This window comes from Rhinoderma darwinii, chromosome 1 (genome assembly GCF_050947455.1).
Source record: "Rhinoderma darwinii isolate aRhiDar2 chromosome 1, aRhiDar2.hap1, whole genome shotgun sequence".
Lineage (NCBI taxonomy): Eukaryota > Metazoa > Chordata > Amphibia > Anura > Rhinodermatidae > Rhinoderma > Rhinoderma darwinii.
Window position 1 is genome coordinate 479612070 of NC_134687.1, and position 19391 is coordinate 479631460.

Genomic DNA, 19391 nt, shown 5'->3' on the forward strand with positions numbered 1-19391 from the left:
CCTGCAAATTGGTGGGCGTCCAATCTCTGGCATGGGTGGATGAAGGTTTCTGCCTTATATATTGCGTGGCATATAAATTTGTTTCGTGGACAATCTGATTTAGGATGTCGTCCGTTATAAATAAATGGAAGTAATCCATTTGGACAAAATTTGTATTGTCCACGGTTATGCCAGGAGTGGCCGTAAATCCGTGGATTCTAGGCCCAAAAGATGGGGCAGGTGCCCATACAAGAGCCTGGACTGGAGGGACCAGGCTGTCCCGTGCTACAGCGCTACTTGGCCCTGCGCTTTCATGTTCTGCAGTTTCGACTGCATCAGGGACAACGTCCCCTGAAGATGAACCTGAAGTGACGCTGTCATCGTCACTACCTAAAACAGGTTCCAGCTCGGACGCCATCTCTGATGCGGTCTCCGACTCAGACCACAGCATGGCGTATGCCTCCTCGGCGCTAAACAACTTCCTCGCCATAACGTAACTAACACTAACACTAACTAAACAAATTTTATTTTTTTATTTTTTTTATAAAACACACAAACTAAGGCCCCATGCACACGACCGTGCCCGCAATTGCTGTCCGCGATCGCGGGCACGGCCGGCCGCTGACTGACAGCCGCATTTTCGGGCCGTGCTCCCATACAAAGTATGGGAGCACGGCCCGCAAAATGCGAAAGAACGGACATGTTCCATAATTCCCGGAACATTTCCACGGCACTGACACCCTTCCGTAGTGCTACTGAAAGGTGTCAGCGTTCAATGAAAGTGAATGGCTCAGTTTTTGCGGACCGCAGTTGCGGTCCGCAAAAACGGAGGTTTTTTGCTGTCGTGTGCATGGGGCCTAACTGCTATATATATCTACACTACCGCTAACAAAAAAATAAACCGCTATTGCTATATATATTATATATATGTGGATATATATATAATTATATACTCCCTACCTGCCTATTCTAATAGAATAAAAGAAAGAAAGGTAGATAGATAGAAAAAAAGATAGATGGATAGATAGATTGTATAGATAGATAGAAATCTATCTATACAGAGAATGTTTTATAGTGTAACTGTTTGTTTTTTTTTCACTGTAATCTTCTGGCAGCAATTCTCCCGAGTCTCTTTTTCTCCTCAAACTGAAACAATATTTGAGGAGAAGAAAAGAGGCAGGAGATTTACTGCCAGAAAACTCAAAATAAAACAAATGTGGTCGCTGTGATCGCTGTGATCGCTGTGATTGGTTGTCACAGCGATCACATGTTCAGGGACCATCAGATTGGTCCCTGATACTCTGCCCAGTGCCCAGAGCTGTTGGTAACAGCGAGGGCACAGGGCTGTGTGCACGCGATCGCGTGCACACTGTTTTCTATGCAGAAATGCATGTGATCGCTGTGATTGGTTGTCACAGCGATCACATGTTCAGGGGCCAAAAGATTGACCCCTGACATTCTGCCCAGTGCCCATGGCTGTTAGCAACAGCCAGGGCATAGAGCTGTGTGCACGCGATCGCGTGTGCACAGTCTCTGAAGTGCGGCCGTATATATACTATATTATATGTAGAGGAATAATCGAGGCACTCACCGAAACTGGCAAAAAATTCGTTCTTTATTACAAAAGAGGATCTAGGTCAGGATGTGGAAATGCCTACGGCCGTTTCACGTGCTGGTACACGCTTTCTCAAGGCCCTAGCGTCACTTCCTTCACCTGCCTTTTTATACACAAATTAGTACACATTGTTACATAACAAAAAATTAAAAAAGACAGGGAAATGCACAGTATACTTAGATGGTTCATACAATTAGTACATTCTAATCTTAGAATATCAAAATTACAATACAAAAATTCTCTAAAAACAAATAAGGTTCATGTTAAAAACGAACTCAGATCATTCCGATCATTGAGACCGAGCGGTCCTAGTGCACCTGTCAGAGAAATAATCTCTGCCTCTCTCTGCAGCAGAGATTTGTGTCTGTCTCCTCCTAACACCAATGGCTGAATGTGAACAATACCCACAAATCGCATACATCGAGCGTTATTTTCATGTTTCTCCTGCATATGTTGTATCAACCTAGGGCATCCCTCACATGTATTTAGTGATCTTATATGTTCACGAAATCTTACATACATAGGTCGTATAGTTTTTCCTATATAAAATCTACCACAATCGCAAATTACTGCATAAACAACATATTGAGTCCTACAGGTTATTAATCCATTAATTTCAAACGTAATGCCCCCTAAATTCAGGTTCCTTGTACGTATTATGGAATTGCAATAATTGCATTGACCACATCTGTGGTTACCCTTTGGACTATTAGCTGTCAACCAATTTTCTTTGCACTTCTCTTTTTGGGAAAAACGTCCCCTGACTAAAATATCTTTTAAATTTTTACATCTACGAAAGGATACAATTGGTTTCCTAATTGCGACTTCCATAAGTAATGGATCATTCTCAATTAGGTGCCAATTGTTTCGAATACTTGTTCGAATAACATCACTCATTGGGCTATAACCGAAGGATAGAACAAATCTCTGATCTTTTTTCATAGGAGTTTTTCGACTATGTTTTTTATGATGGAATAACGATGTTTGTTTAATTACACTAGCTCTATTTAAAGCATCTTTTACCAATTGTACCGGATAACCTCTTGCTTCCAACTTTTGACTCATCTCATCTGCCTGTTTATAAAATGTCAAGTCACTACTATTAATTCGTCTTAGACGCAAAAATTGAGCATAAGGTAAAGATTTAGTTATATGTCTAGGGTGATAACTATCATACCGCAACAATGTATTAGTGGCTGTTGGTTTTCGATAACCTTTAGTCTGAATTACTCCCTCCTCTATTGTTACATATACATCCAAAAACTCAATTTCTTGATTACCAAATTTATGTGTAAAGCTCATATTTGACGAATTTGCATTGAGGTATTTTACAAAGTCTAGAAACTCCTGCTGGGTACCAGACCACACTACAAAAATGTCGTCTATATAACGTAGGTATAACTGTAGGTATTTGGCATAGGGATTCGAAAGATTGTATATCATTTGTTCTTCAAAATCCGCTAAAAATAAATTCGCAAAAGTCGGAGCTACGGGAGTACCCATCGCCGTTCCTGACTTTTGTCGATACCAGATGTCATCAAATTGAAAGGAATTGTGACTCAACACATACTGTAATGCCTCACATATGAAGTCAATAAATGCATGATCACTTTTAGTATACTGCAATTGACGTCTAACGGCCTGTACACCGGCATCCTGAGGGATACGGGTGTATAGGCTTTCGACGTCAATACTAGCCAATTTAAATCCTTTTTGCCAACCAAAGTCCATAATTATTGACAAGAAATCTTGTGTATCCTGTAAATAGGAAGGAATATTCTTTAATAATGGGCGCATAACCCAATCCAAATAGCGTGAAAGTGGCTCAGTAACTGATCCAATTCCCGCTATAATGGGGCGGCCCGGAGGAAATTCCATTGATTTATGTACCTTTGGGATGAAATACCAGTATGGTCTATTGGGAAATGGTATAATTAATTTCTCTCCGAATTTTTCAGAAAAGAAACCACCCTCAACCCCCTTTCTCAATAGTGATCTCAATAACCTTAGGTATAATGAAGTTGGTTCCTGTTTGAGGATTTCATAGACCGAATTGTCATCTAACTGACGATGGGCCTCCTGAATATAATATTCTTTGGACAGTAATACTATATTCCCTCCTTTATCTGCCGGTTTTAAAATAATATTATTATTAGAACTTAACCATTTCAATGCCTTCCTTTCCTCTACTGATAGATTAGGAATGGCTGAAGGATAAATGAGGCATTTTACATCACGTAAAACCTCTTTTTGAAATAAATCTAATTGTGAACCGGCAGGTAAAGGAGGGTTAAAGGTGGATGGTCTCCCACCCTGAAACTTCTCAATATTGTACGATTGTGATTCACAATCCACTTCTTCAATAGGGACATCCATTAAAATATGTAACATTTTTCTATCTTCAGCAGAAAAATTATCATTTAAACTAAAGCCAAGATTACCTACAGTAACTTTCCTTTCTCCAATAGGAGGCACCTTTTCAGAAACTCCTATTCCGACTGTGCGGTTTTGGTAGTGCCAGCCTCCTTCCTTCTTCCCATTGAGAGTATATATACTATACGCCGGACTTTAGAGACCCTGACCGCTGGCCGTATATTTACGGCCAGCGGTCGGGAACCTGTTAAAGAAACAGTTCACTGTCAGTTATCTCTCTGGTTCCATCTGATAACTACTGGTAGAAAAAACCCACTAAGAAATACAGACACCAACTGTAAAGGATTTGCCTGACACAGCTTCTGTGTCGACGCCCGTGGTTAATCAGTCTGCATCTGTTCCTAGGTCTGCTAGAGTGACTCGATCTGCTACCACTCAAGCTGGTAGGCTGAGGAGTGGGAGAGCCTATCGCAGCCTGGCCAAACGGTTCTAGCTCTCGCCCTTGGTCTACTTATACCTTCATTTGCTGCTTGTCCTTTGCCTGTGATTCTCCTGTTTCCTGGCTGGAGTGTCCCTTTAGTTTGTGTAATAACCTTATTCAGCTGTGGTATCTCAGACTAAAGCCGCTTCTAGAGCAAACACCTCTTAACTACTATAAGGCCTCCTTCACGCACAGAATTTTTCTGGCAGCTTACACTGCATCAAAAAAACGCTTTTAAAAACACTAACATTATTAATATGCGTTTTTTATGGCGTTTTTCATTTAGTGTCATTTTGTATATACTTTTCTTCTGGCACTTTTAAATTCCTATAGAAAAGCCTATCAAGATATATAGAAAAAGTCGCCACAAACTAAAACGCATTTGTATGTAGTGCCGTTTATTTTACTATAGACTTTAACATTTGGTTGCACTTAAAAAAGACGTAAAAACGCTATTGAAAACACCATTAACCTCTTAACTACATTCCATATACATGCACGTAGCAGCTATCAAGGGGAAGTATGGAGCAGGCTCACGGGCTGAGCGCGCTCCATATCAAGCTGGTGTTCTTCACTGCAATGGGAAGAATCTAAAGATCACTTTGATTCTGCACATTTAACCACCTAAATGTCACGGTCAATAGCAACCGCGGCATCTAAGCTGTTAGAACGAGGGGGGCGGCCCCCTCCAACAGCCCATCAGCCCCATCCGGGACGTGATCACGAAGTGCCGATGGTTGTCATGGAAGCCTGGGGGCCTAATGAAGGCCTCCAGGTATGCCATTCTCACGAAATACTTCAATACATTAGTATTGCAGTATATAGTGCAAGCGATCCAACAATCGGTGGCTCAAGTTCCCTGGGGGAACTTATAAAAAAATAAAAAAATAAAAGTTCTAAAAGCTACCTTTTCCCGATTTTTCCCTAAACTAATGTTAAAAAAAATAATTGCTGCGTCTGTAAAAGTCTGAACTATTACAATATAACGTTATTAAACCCACACAATAAACGCTGTAATTTAAAAAAAAAAAAATTTGCTGTTTTTTGGTCATCTTAGCTCTCCATAAAATGTAAAAAAAAGTGATCAATAAGTCACATGTACCCTAAAATTATAGCAATAAAAACTACAGCTCGCACCACAAAAAATAAGCCATCACACCGCTCAATTGACAGAAAAATACAAAAAGTTATGGCTCTCAGAATATGGAGACACAAAACAATTTAGTTTTTTTTAAAAAAAGGTTTTTCTTTATAAAAGTGGTAAACATATTTAAAAAAAAATCTATAAATTTGGTATCACCATGATCGTATCAACCCGTAAAATAAAGTTAACATGTAGTTTTTACCACACGATGAATACCATAAAAAAGAAACCTAAAAAACGATAGCGGAATTTTTTGCCCAATTCACCCCACAAAGAATTGGCTGCGTCATTAAGGGCTTAAAAACGCCACAAAAAACACACAAATTCACTGTGTGGGAATCCAGCCTTAAGATTATATGTCCGACTGGTGGAAGATGTGGAGTTTCCCCTTTAGAATCCCTTACAGGGTCTTTCGAACAAAAGATGACCATGCTATTTTGTAGTGAACCTAGGAAAGTGCTCACCGCCTTCTATTCCTTACCTGTAGGTGGCGCTGACGATTCAGGGTGAAATCATGGATAACAGCTGTATGAGCAGACACATACACAGCCACTTGATGCTCTTCATCATGAAGATTATAAATTGGGATATTGCTATTCATACCAAAAGACCATGCTAAATTCTGCAGAAAACAAAACACAATAACCATTAGTACTGCATATACATGAATGCATCTTAGAACTGGATGGCAAATAATATGGAATATACAGATTATCCCATAGCCCTTCATTAAAAATCTAGACCCAGCCCAGACCTAGCAATAGTCAAACAGGGGTACTGACAATGAAACCCGGCCATTCTTATCACTCACAAGAGGTTTATCTGTAGAAATTGAGTTTTCATCTTCAAACACGGTCCGTGGGGTGGCAGTGTAGACAAGGGAGGCTTCAGCGGCCGAGACCTCTATGACTGCCTTTTCCTCAGCATCTTCTTTGTCATTTACATCATGAGATATTGAGACACAATTATTTATTTCACCGGACACTAGGCTCTCTGTTATGTCATTGTCACAATTCTCACATGACACCTGTGCAGAATTTCTGTCCTCTTTTTCATCTTTTCCTCTTTGTGAAGTCTCCTCATCTGTAACATCCTGCTATCAATATTGAACAAATAAAATGAACAAAAGCAAATAAATAAAATACGCATTCGTTAAAGAGGCTCTGTCACCAGATTTTGCAACCCCTATCTGCTATTGCAGCAGATAGGCGCTGCAATGTAGATTACAGTAACGTTTTTATTTTTAAAAAACGAGCATTTTTGGCCAAGTTATGACCATTTTTGTATTTATGCAAATGAGGCTTGCAAAAGTCCAAGTGGGTGTGTTTAAAAGTAAAAGTCCAAGTGGGCGTGTATTATGTGCGTACATCGGGGCGTTTTTAATACTTTTACTAGCTGGGCGTTCTGATGAGAAGTATCATCCACTTCTCTTCAGAACGCCCAGCTTCTGGCAGTGCAGACACAGCCGTGTTCTCGAGAGATCACGCTGTGACGTCACTCACTTCCTGCCCCAGGTCCTGCATCGTGTCAAACGAGCGAGGACACATCGGCACCAGAGGCTACAGATGATTCTGCAGCAGCATCGGCGTTTGCAGGTAAGTCGATGTAGCTACTTACCTGCAAACGCTGATGCTGCTGCAGAATCAACTGTAGCCTCTGGTGCCGATGTGTCCTCGCTCGTCTGACACGATGCAGGACCTGTGAGTGACGTCACAGCGTGATCTGCCAGAAGCTGGGCGTTGTGAAGAGAAGTGGATGATACTTCTCGTCAGAACGCCCAGCTAGTAAAAGTAGTAAAAACGCCCCGATGTACGCACATAATACACGCCCAGTTGTACTTTTACTTTTCAACACGCCCAGTTGTACTTTTGCAAGCCTCATTTGCATAAATACAAAAATGGTCATAACTTGGCCAAAAATGCTCGTTTTTTAAAAATAAAAACGTTACTGTAATCTACATGGCAGCGCCTATCTGCTGCAATAGCAGATAGGGGTTGCAAAATCTGGTGACAGAGCCTCTTTAACAGCAGAGGAATTAAACACTTTCTGAGATTCCCGTACAGTTACAGTATGTGTATCAGAGCTGTGTCTTCTAATGATCCCAGCACCTGTGTGTCCATCACATGACCATGGACAGTATCCTATCCACTGGAAGTAAACAATGTATAACAACAAGCAGAGATCTTGAAAACCATGGGGAATTAATACAGAAAGTATATTGGAAAATTGTATAACTTTTCGTTAAAACTGAACAACCACTTTAAATTATAGCATGTAATGCCAGTCTGTTACATCAAAAGCCAACCAGATATTGTCTTTGTATTAGGAAAGGCATGGATTCTAGAGAAGAAAGTATTAGGGCATGACCACACGTGGCGGATTTCCTCCGCAACTGTCCGCATCAATGCCGCACAGAATCTGCGTTGCAGATTCTGCTGCGGATCTGCACAAAATGTGCAGAAAATTGATGCGGACTAGCTGCTGCGGACTGCGGGAAAAGTGCTTCCCTTCTCCCTATTCAGTGCAGGATAGAGAGAAGGGACAGCACTTTCCCTAGTGAAAGTAAACGAATTTCATACTTACCGGCCGTTGTCTTGGTGACGCGTCCCTCTTTCGGCATCCAGCCCGACCTCCCTGGATGACGCGCCAGTCCATGTGACCGCTGCAGCCTGTGCTTGGCCTGTGATTGGCTGCAGCCGTCACTTAGACTGAAACGTCATCCTGGGAGGCCGGACTGGAGACAGAAGCAGGGAGTTCTCGGTAAGTATGAACTTATATTTTTTGACAGGTTGCTGTATATTGGGATCGGTAGTCACTATCCAGGGTGCAGAAACAGTTACTGCCGATCGCTTAACTCTTTCAGCACCCTGGACAGTGACTATTTACAGACGTCTCCTAGCAACGCTCCCGTCATTACGGGAGCCCCATTGACTTCCTCAGTCTGGCTGTAGACCTAGAAATACATAGGTCCAGCCAGAATGAAGAAATGTCATGGCAAAAAAGCAAGACGTATCCGCAGCACACATAACATGTGCATGACAGCTGCGGACTTCATTGCGGAACTTAGAATCTCCATTGAAGTCAATGGAGAAATTCCGCCATGAGTCCGCCACTGCTCCGCAACAGACAGAGCATGCTGCGGACACCAAATTCCGCTCCGCAGCCTATGCTCCGCAGCGGAATGTTACGCATCGTCTAAACGAACACTTCTAAATAGAAGTGGAAGTCAATGCAGAAACGGCTCCGCTGCGGATTAACGCTGCGGAGTGTCCGCAGCGGAATTTAAGTGAAATTCCGCCACGTGTGAACCCAGCCTTATCTTACCCCTTTATAAAACATTTTTAGGCCGGGTTCCCACATAGCGGAAACGCTGCTGATTTTCCACAACGGAATTGTGTGCGGAAATTCTGCAGCATTTACAGAGATTTAGAAAATCTCATGCCCACATTACGGAAAAATACGCAGCGTAAATGTTAATAAAATGACCTGCAGTGCGGAATTTTATTCTGCAACGTGTCAATTTATGCTGCATTTATGTTAATTTTCTGTTGCCGGTTTTCCTCATTGAATTGAATGTGGAAAACCTGCAACAGAAAGCCAAGTGTTGCGCATTTTGCAGCGATTACACCACAAAAATCCCAACTCCGGAAAAAAAAACCTCATACTTACCCAGAACACCCTCCTTCTTCCTGCAGTCCGGCCTCCTGGGATGACGTTTCATCCCATGTGACCGCTGCAGCCAATCACATGGACTGCAACGTCATCGTCGGAGGCCGGAGCGGACGTCAAAGGAGGGAGTGGGTAAGTATGAGCGCTTTTTACGCAGTGGAAATTCTGTCCGAAAAACCGCACCACAATGAGGTGCGATTTTTCGGACGGAAGGTGCTGCGGGTTCCAGGTCGGATATGCTGCGCAGTTTTTTTACAGTGTATCCGACCGGTGGGAACCCAGCCTACGGGTGTTTTTTTCCTTCCTTTGGATCCACTGGTGTTTGTAAGTTTAAAAAGGTTAAACTTCATGGTCGTAATCTGGCTACTCTTGGTTGACAGCTATTCTTCCTGACCCTCCCCCCATACATATGCATATTGCCTAGCGTGCATGTGTTCTTAATAGAGAGAAGGACTAAAGCTGCTACCAGACTCCTCTGGCAGCGAGTGATCTCCTTGCAAACAAAAGGACCGGGCATGTTGGAATCCAACAGTCCAATTCTTCGATCCCCCGACATCTGCTGTTGAAAGAGAGTGGAGACACCGCCATACAAATTAGACGGTCGGCCAGACCCACCGAAATCGTCGGGTTCAGCCGACATACAATTAATGTGTATGGCCAGCTTTAGGTTTTTTTCCAACCCGCAAACTATGTAACTATGAAGTAAACAATGAATGTTCCTTTTAAATGAAAGCATAACTTTCCATTATACAAAAAATAACATTTATTTGCTGAATCAGGAATATCCCTTTAAACCCTATTTTACAGTAACATTGCCCAATGCCCAACAAACCTGATCTATACCTCGAAGTAAAGTATGTAAAATAAATGGTAAATTCTACCTCAATGGCTTCCTTCTTTCTTACATCATTAAACATTTCTTCCAGTGCAGCATTAGGACTCTCTTCTTCAGTTACTGGTTCATTTACTTGCTCCTCCAACTCTCCATTAGTGGCTTCAGGGGACTGCTCCTGAGAAGGCCCAGAGGTGGGAGATATTGTCTGAATTTCATTACACTTCCCAGTTTCTTCTTCATGAACTTGAAGTAGGACATCCTGGACAACTGCATTACAGGACATTTCTTCTTCTTGAAGATCAGCATTATCTTCAGACATCTTGCTCTGCATTGGATTATATTGTTTCAGTGGAATTGTAATCATTAAAGTTTGTATAACCCCTTCCCGCCCGCCCCACGTAAATTAACTGGCTAATGGCATGATACCTTTTCCAGCAGGCCGGTAATTATGCAGTGCCATTAGCACTGGACTTTGACAGGGAACTGAAATAATCAGTTCCCTGTCACAAACAACCCCTGAACACAGAGCTCATATTGACCGCTGCGTTACTGAATGTGGAAGTGCTGCTTCTGCATTCTGCAGTTTTTAGGGAGGCTTGGGACATCAGTAATGACATCACAGGGATTCCCTGTATAGAGGGGGCTTAAAGGAATGCAGAGAAGAGGCGATCTGTGTCTTCTCTATCTGTCTTTTTATACAGATCACTGGTAACAGGCATCTAATGGGCTGTTACTATTAGATCACTGTTATCAGGGGCCGCTATATATAGGGGCCACAGGGAACATATAAATAATGTGTTCCCTGCTAACCTATGCCCCCATAGAAAAAAAAAATGATTAAAAAATAAATAAATATAGTAAACTTAACACAAATAAATAAATAAAAATAAATAAAATGAGAAAAAAAGTACAAAATGTATTTATATCCGTTCCAATTTTAAATAATAAGAAACCCCATTTGTCCCGCAAAAAAAAAAGAAACAAAAGGTTTTGGGGTAGGCTAAGAAATGTAAAAAAAAAAATTAGCCTTTAAAGAGGCTCTGTCACCACATTATAAGTGCCCTATCTTGTACATAATGTGATTGGCGCTATAATGTAGATTATAGCAGTGGTTTTTAGTTAGAAAAACGATCATTTTTGACAGAGTTACGACCTATTTTAGCTTTATGCTAATGAGTACCTTAATGGACAACTGGGCGTGTTTTACTTTTTGACCAAGTGGGCGTTGTGGAGAGAAGTGGTTGACGCTGACCAATCAGTGACCAATCAGCGTCATACACTTCTCCCCATTCATTTACACAGCACACAGTGATCTTGCTAGATCACTATGTGCAGCCATATACTCACACATTAACATTACTCAAGTGTCCTGAGAGTTAATAGACATCATTACCAGCCAGGACGTGATGTCTATTCAGAATCCTGACACTTCGGTAACGTTTGTGTAAGATTTACAGCAAGGCAAGCGTAATCTCGCGAGATTACGCTGTAAACTGTCATTTAAAACGAGATTACGCTTGCCTTGCTGTAAATTTCACACAAACGTTACCGAAGTGTCAGGATTCTGAATAGACATCCCGTCCTGGCTGGTAGTGATGTATATTCACTGTCAGAACACTTGAGTAAAATTAATGTGTGTGTATGTGGCTGCACATAGTGATCTATTAAGATCACTATGTGCTGTGTAAATGAATGGAGAGAAGTGTATGACGCTGATTGGTCACTGATTGGTCAACGTCATACACTTCTCTCCACAATGCCCACTTGGTCATATAGTAAAACACACCCAGTTGCCCATTGAGAAACCCATTAGCATAAAGCTAAATTAGGTCATAACGCCGTCAAAAATGATCGCTTTTCTAAATAAAAATCACTGCTGTAATCTACACTACCGTGCAAAAGTTTAGGGTCACTTAGAAATTTCCTTATTTTTGAAAGAAAAGCACAGTTTTTTTCAATGAAGATAACATTAAATTAATCAGAAATACACTCTATACATTGTTAATGTGCTAAATGACTATTCTAGCTGCAAACGTCTGGTTTTTAATGCAATATCTACATAGGTGTATAGAGGCCCATTTCCAGCAACCATCACTCCAGTGTTCTAATGGTACATTGTGTTTGCTAACTGTGTTAGAAGGCTAATGGATGATTAGAAAACACTTGAAAACCCTTGTGCAATTATGTTAGCACCGCTGTAAACAGTTTTGCTGTTTAGAGGAGCTATAAAACTGACCTTCCTTTGAGCTAGTTTAGAATCTGGAGCATTACAGTTGTGGGTTCGATTGAACTCTCCAAATGGCTAGAAAAAGAGAGCTTTCATGTGAAACTCGACAGTCTATTCTTGTTCTTAGAAATGAAGGCTATTCCATGCGAGAAATTGCCAAGAAACTGAAGATTTCCTACAACGGTGTATACTACTCCCTTCAGAGGACAGCACAAACAGGCTCTAACCAGAGTAGAAAGAGAAGTGGGAGGCCCCGCTGCACAACTGAGCAACAAGACAAGTATATTAGAGTCTCTAGTTTGAGAAATAGACGCATCACAGGTCCTCAACTGGCAGCTTCATTAAATAGTACCCGCAAAACGCCAGTGTCAACGTCTACAGTGAAGAGGCGACTCCGGGATGCTGGCCTTCAGGGCAGAGTGGCAAAGAAAAATGTGAGGTATAAGAAGCTGGCCGAGCACCTCATACAGATGGCATTGTACAATGTGTACGTGCTACATCGATGTGCAGGCCAGAGGGGAACTTTCCTGGAATTTCAAGAGGTGATTATCAAGAACCTAATCTTTAGGGACCAAGAAGGGGGGCCACCCAGTACTTCTGGAAGCGAGGCCACACGCATCGTACCAGGGCAACACTTTCCAGGAGAAGTTCCCCAAACTGGCAAGAAGGGAAAAAGTCAAAAGAGGTGAAAAGTCTGCTATAAGAGGGCAATAAGGGATGACACAATATATCAATGTGACACGTGTCCCGAATAACCAGAGCTCTGTATGAAAGAGTGTTTTAAAATTTATCATACATCCCTTGGTTTATAATTTACCCCAATTTTGCTTACCCTGATGCACTCCGCACAGCTTATCCCCCCTCGTCTGTCCCCTCTGGGCCCTGCTGTGTGCCCAGGCAGCTGATAACAGCCACATGTAGGGTATTGCCATACCCGGGACACCCCAAATTACAGTTTATGGGGTGTAGGTCTCCGGTCAAAATGCTTACTACACCTCTAGATGAATGTCTTAAGGGGTGTAGTTTTTAAAACGGGGTCACTTCTTGCGGGTTTCAACTGTACTGGTACCTCAGGGGCTTCTGCATACATGACTTCGCACTAGAAAATCCCCAGTAGGCCAAATGGTGGTCCTTTCCTTCTGAGCCCTCCCATGGGCCCAAATGGCAGTTCATCACCACAAATGGGGAATTGCGGCACTCAGAACAAATTGCGCAACAGAATGGGGTATTTTGCTTCTTGTGGAAATAAGAAATTTTCAGCCAAAACGACATATTATTGGAAAAAAATAATTTTGTTTTAATTCCCAGCCCAATTCAAATAAAATCTGTGAAAAAACTATGGGGTCAAAATGGTCACAACGCCCATAAATGAATTCCTTGAGGGGTGTAGTTTCCAAAATGGGGTCATTTGTGGTTGGTTTCTATTGCTTTGATACCTCTGGGGCTCTGCAAATGCGACATGGCACCCGAAAACCAATCCAGCAAAATCTGGACTCCAAAGAACAAATAGCGCTCCTTTCCTTCTGAGCCCTCCCATGGGCCCAAACGGCAGTTTATCACCACAAATGGGGTATTGCCGCACTCAGGACAAATTGGTTAACAAAATGGAGTATTCTATTTCTTGTGAAAATAAGAAATTTTCAGCCAAAACTACATATTATTGGAAAAAATATTTATTTTTTAATTCCCAGCCCAATTCAAATAAGTTCTGTGAAAAAACTATGGGGTCTAAATGGTCACATTACCCATAAATGAATTCCTTGAGGGGTGTAGTTTCCAAAATGGGGTCACTTCTGGTAGGTTTCCATTGCTTTGATACCTCTGGGGCTCTGCAAATGCGACACGGCACCCGAAAACCAAACCAGCAAAATCTGCACTCCAAAGGACACACAGCGCTCCTTCCCTTCTGAGGCCTCCCATGGGCCCAAACGGCAATTTATCGCCACAAATGGGGTATTGCTGCACTCAGGAGAAATTGGGCAACAAAATGGGGTATTTTGTTCCCTGTGAAAATAAGAAATTTTGAAAAAAAATGAGATCTTATTGGAAAAAATTACATTTTTTTCATTTCACAGCCCAATTCAAATAGGTGCTGTGAAAAAACTGTGTGGTCAAAATTGTAACAACAACCATATTTGAATTCCTTGAGGGGTGTAGTTTCCAAAATGGGGTCACTTCTGGTGGGTTCCCATTGCTTTGATACCTCTGAGGCTCTGCAAATGCGACATGACACCCGAAAACCAATCCAGTAAAATCTGGACTCCAAAGAACACACAGCGCTCCTTTCCTTCTGAGCCCTCCCATGGGCCCAAACGGCAGTTTATCACCACAAATGGGGTATTGCCACACTAAGGACAAATTGGGCAACAAAATGGGGTATTTTGTTCCCTGTGAAAATAAGAAATTTTGATCACAAATGACATTTTATTGGAAAAAATTACATTTTTTTCATTTCACAGCCTAATTCAAATATGTGCTGTGAAAAAACTGTGCGGTCAAAATGGTAACAACAACCATAAATGAATTCCTTGAGGGGTGAAGTTTCCAAAATGGGGTCACTATTGGAGGATTCCTACTGTTTTGGCACCTCAACACCTCTTCAAACCTGGCATGCTGCCTAAAATATATTCTAATAAAAAAGAGGACTCAAAATGCACTAGGTGCTTCTTTGCTTCTAGGGCTTGCGTTTTAGTCCACGAGCGCAGTAGAGCCACATGTGGGACATTTCTAAAACCTGCAGAATCTGGACAATACATATTTAGTAGTGTTTCTCTGATAAAACCTTCTGTGGTACAGAAAAAAAATTGAATAAAATTGAAATTCAGCAAGAAAAATGAAATTTGCAAATTTCACTTCCACTTTGCTTTAATTCCTGTGAAATGCCTGAAGGGTTAAAAAACTTTCTAAATACTGTTTTGAATACTTTGAGGGGTCTAGTTTTTAAAATGGGGTGTTTTATGTGGGTTTCTAATACATAGGCCCCTCAAAGCCACTTCAGAACTGAACAGGTACCTTAAAAAAAAAGGCTTTTGAAATTTTCTTAAAAATATGAGAAATTGCTGTTTATGTTCTAAGCCTTGTAACATCCAAGAAAAATAAAAGAATGTTCAAAAAACGATGCCAATCTAAAGTAGACATATGGGAAATGTGAACTAGTAACTATTTTGGGGGGTATAACCGTCTGTTTTACAAGCAGATGCATTTCAATTCTGAAAAATGCTATTTTTTCAAAATTTTCTCTAAATGTTGCAATTTTTCACCAATAAACACTGAATATATCGACCAAATTTTACCACGAACATGAAGCCCAATGTGTCACGAGAAAACAATCTCAGAATCGCTTGGGTAGGTTTAAGCATTCCGACGTTATTACCACATAAAGTGAAATATGTCAGATTTCAAAAATGGGCTCTGAGCCTTAAGGCCAAAACAAGGCTGCGTCCTTAAGGGGTTAAAGAGGCTCTGTCACCAGATTCTCAAACCCCTATCTCCTATTGCATGTGATTGGCGCTGCAATGTAGATAACAGCAACGTTTTTTGTTTTTTTTTAAAACGTTCATTTTTGGCCAAGTTATGAGCAATTTTATATTTATGCAAATGAGCTTTGAAATGGACAACTGGGCGTTTTTTTTTCCGTTATGTCCAACTTGGCGGGTATTGTGTTTTTAACTGGGCGTGTTTATGTGTATGACGCTGACCAATCAGTGACCCGTCAGCATCATACACTCTTTAACATCTGCACGCTCCTCTCCTGAAATATTCTGTGCTGCTGTGAACTCTACTCTTACCATTACGTAGCTCTCAGTCTGTTACCTCTCCTCCACTCCTGTCCTCAATAACACCTTCACATGATTGGCAAGTCACCACCCCGCACAAGATCCTACTGCACGGCTGACAGCACGGTTTTGTTGGCAGCGCGCCCTGCTGTGTCTCACTTAGCAGCTGGGTGTGTTCCCCTCATCTAGCTGCTACGTTGTATCCTGATCGCCGGTGAATTCTCCGTGCGGTCTTCGCAGTGCAGCTACCCCATTTACCTACGGGAGCAGAACGCGGCTCCTGAAATACTCTGTGCTGCCTTAAACTCTGTGGACAGGTTAGGATCCTGTTTTTTTAAATGCTGCACTGTAAACTTTCAGATTGGTTGCGCTGTGAATATTCGGAGAACGTGATTGGATTATGTGCAGGGTAATGAACATACAGACAAGCAGTAGAAGACTGACTAAGGGCTGAGCATTTCATTGAATTCAGTCTTCTACTGCTTGTCTGTATGTTCATTACCCTGCACATAAACCAATCACGTTCTCCGAATATTCACAGCGCAACCAATCTGAAAGTTTACAGTGCTTGGGAATAAGTGACTGGGGCAGAAGAGGATGGAGGCGCAGCCTTATATAGTGGATCGAGCGGGTTCCCCACAGATCCTGACCTGTCCACAGAGTTTAAGGCAGCACAGAATATTTCAGGAGAGGAGCGTGCAGATGTTGAGGAGTGTATGACGCTGACTGGTCACTGATTGGTCAGCGTCATACACATAAACACGCCCAGTTAAAAACACGATACACGCCGAGTTGGACATAACGAAAAAAAAAACGCCCAGTTGTCCATTTCAAACCTCATTTGCATAAATCTAAAATAGCTCATAACTTGGCCAAAAATGAACGTTTTAAAAAAAACAAAAACTTTACTGTTCTCTACATTGCAGCGCCGATCACATGCAATAGGAGATAGGGGTTTGAGAATCTGGTGACAGAGCCTCTTTAATGTTATCTTCATTGAAAAAAACTGTGCTATTCTTTCAAAAATAAGGAAATTTCTAAGTGACCCTAAACTTTTGAACGGTAGTGTATATATTTATTTTGGTATTTCATGTTCAGGGTGTCTTTGATCCATGCTGCAATTTTGGTTTATATACAGTCATAATAGCGTCTCACAAAGGTTTTTTCTTTTTTTTAGTATGGTAATACATTATATAGGAACATTAAGAGATTTAAAAAAAGCAGCAAAAACAATAATACATAAAAAAAATACATCTCTACATTGACCGTAAACATAATCTTAAAAGAATTGGCTTATTGTCTCACAACAGCAACAACACGTAGGTCCTAATAGGGCAATTGATGTCATGGGGGGGGGGGGGGGCGCTTAGGACCTTGCGCTATAAGCCAGAGAGGAGAGCCATTTATATTATGGTTTCTCATTAATTTGAATGGACACCATGGCCACAACTTCCCTCGAACATATCAACTAATCGCTGGGGGTTTCCGGATCTGTAGCTATCACCTGATCATGGGGGTGGCTTATTTCTCTTGTTGAGATAACCCTTTTAGCCTTACCTCCAATCCCCTAAACTACACATAATATATATAAAAATAGCGTAAAGACACAGGCAAACCTAGTTTACTAAATAATTTTAGTTACATTTAAATATTTATTTCTTTTTATATGCTAATAGCTCTAAAAGGTCATCACTAAAATTGCTTGGATGTAAAGACTTGTCTGTCAGGAACAAAAGACAAAAAACTGACACACATAGCCTAAAACAAGAGGGCCACAGCGACATACCGCATGCCATGTGTTGCATTGTACTCTCGTATGAGATTTCAACACAAATTTACATGCGATATGCGATAGGGTATGTTCACACGGCAGCCTCCGTAACGGCTGAAATTACGGGGATGTTTTCAGGAGAAAACATCCCCGTAATTTCAGCCGTAACGGCATGTGCAGGCGCTTGAACGCCGCGTCCATTACGGACGTAATTGGCGCTGCTTTTCATTGGAGTCAATGAATAACGGCTCCAATTACGCCCCAAAAAGTGACAGGTCACTTCTTTGACGCGGGCGTCTATTTACGCCCCGTCATTTGACAGCGGCGCGTAAATATACGCCTCGTGTGAACAAACAAACGTCTGCCCATTGCTTTCAATGGGCACATGTTTGTCAACGCATTCAAGCCGTAATTTCGGACGTAATTCGGGGGTTAATACGCCCGATTTACGTCCGTAACTAGTGTGTGTGCACATACCCATAGTAAGAAGTTGGGCGATAATCTCAAAAAATGCAACAGTGTTAAATGTTTTACAATCGCAGACACATAGCATCATCCGTACACATGCTATGTCATGTGATCCTATAGACTAACATAACATGCGATATTGCAATGCAATTTAAAGGGCCACACACATGTTTGATCATTGATCACATTCAATCGCTGTGGAGCCCTGGACTAATAGATAAAGAATTATAGCCATTATACATATAGACATGCATACTAAAAATCACTAAACTCTTATAGGACATAGAGAAAAAATATCGATCTGACCATAGTTCTGCTAATTTTCAGCACACTGGTAGTGAAATATTGTGAGATATCTACAATAATCAGACTAATATTTAGGACAGAAAATCGTTCAGATCGCTGCAAATCCATTGGTATTTACATAGTATTTTATCAGTAACCAGTAGATATTTCCACTGGTCAGAACTGATCATTTTAGTCCCATAAACGTAACAATCATAATCGTCTGTACAGAGGAAAACGGCAGATCCCATTCTAAAGAAGATACTGTACAGCACGCAGCCCTGAGAGCTCAGCCACTCATCACAATAATAATAATATTATTACATATCTCCCCTATACAACCTACTTACAGCAAGGAACAGCCCGCACACCAGCCTCCAGGAGCGTTACCTAGCAACCAAACAGTAAACTACACTGAGTTCCTATGGCGACACGGAAGTCACGTTTTGGCTGTGTCTTCCTGTGATTCCTGCACTTTACTTCGCACGGGATTGTGGGAAAGCGGTTCGTACCCGGTGAATAGTGTGTGGACGTGTGGTTATTATCAGCTGAGCTGTATAACTGAGCGGGCTTTGTATTTGCGTCTTCTATAGGGAACACTGTATATAGTTTACATTGCAGTTTAGCTGCAGGGTAGAATTCTCACCCCAACACTGATATATTTAAAAAACAAAATCTATCTATCTAATCTATCTATCTATCTATCTATCTATCTATCTATCTATCTATCTATCTATCTATCTATCTATCTATCTCTCTATCTACTAT

At 41.4% G+C, this 19391-nt stretch overlaps 1 protein-coding gene across 2 annotated transcripts in view; it reads right to left on the reverse strand.

Moving 5' to 3' along the window:
- The window catches only part of CFAP251 (cilia and flagella associated protein 251), an 89943-nt gene extending 70872 nt beyond the window's left edge, over positions 1 to 19071 (reverse strand). The window contains exons 1-4 of one of the 2 annotated variants that reach the window (XM_075834285.1): positions 18974 to 19071; positions 10143 to 10421; positions 6404 to 6685; positions 6074 to 6214 (exon numbers count right to left, since the gene is read on the reverse strand). In XM_075834285.1, the coding sequence (XP_075690400.1) occupies positions 6074 to 6214; positions 6404 to 6685; positions 10143 to 10415 (696 nt within the window). In that variant the 5' untranslated portion in view covers positions 10416 to 10421; positions 18974 to 19071. Of the gene's footprint in view, positions 1 to 6073; positions 6215 to 6403; positions 6689 to 10142; positions 10422 to 18973 lie in introns of both variants that reach the window. The other variant, XM_075834278.1, reaches the window with a different exon arrangement.
- Between the last annotated feature and the right edge of the window lie 320 nt (positions 19072 to 19391).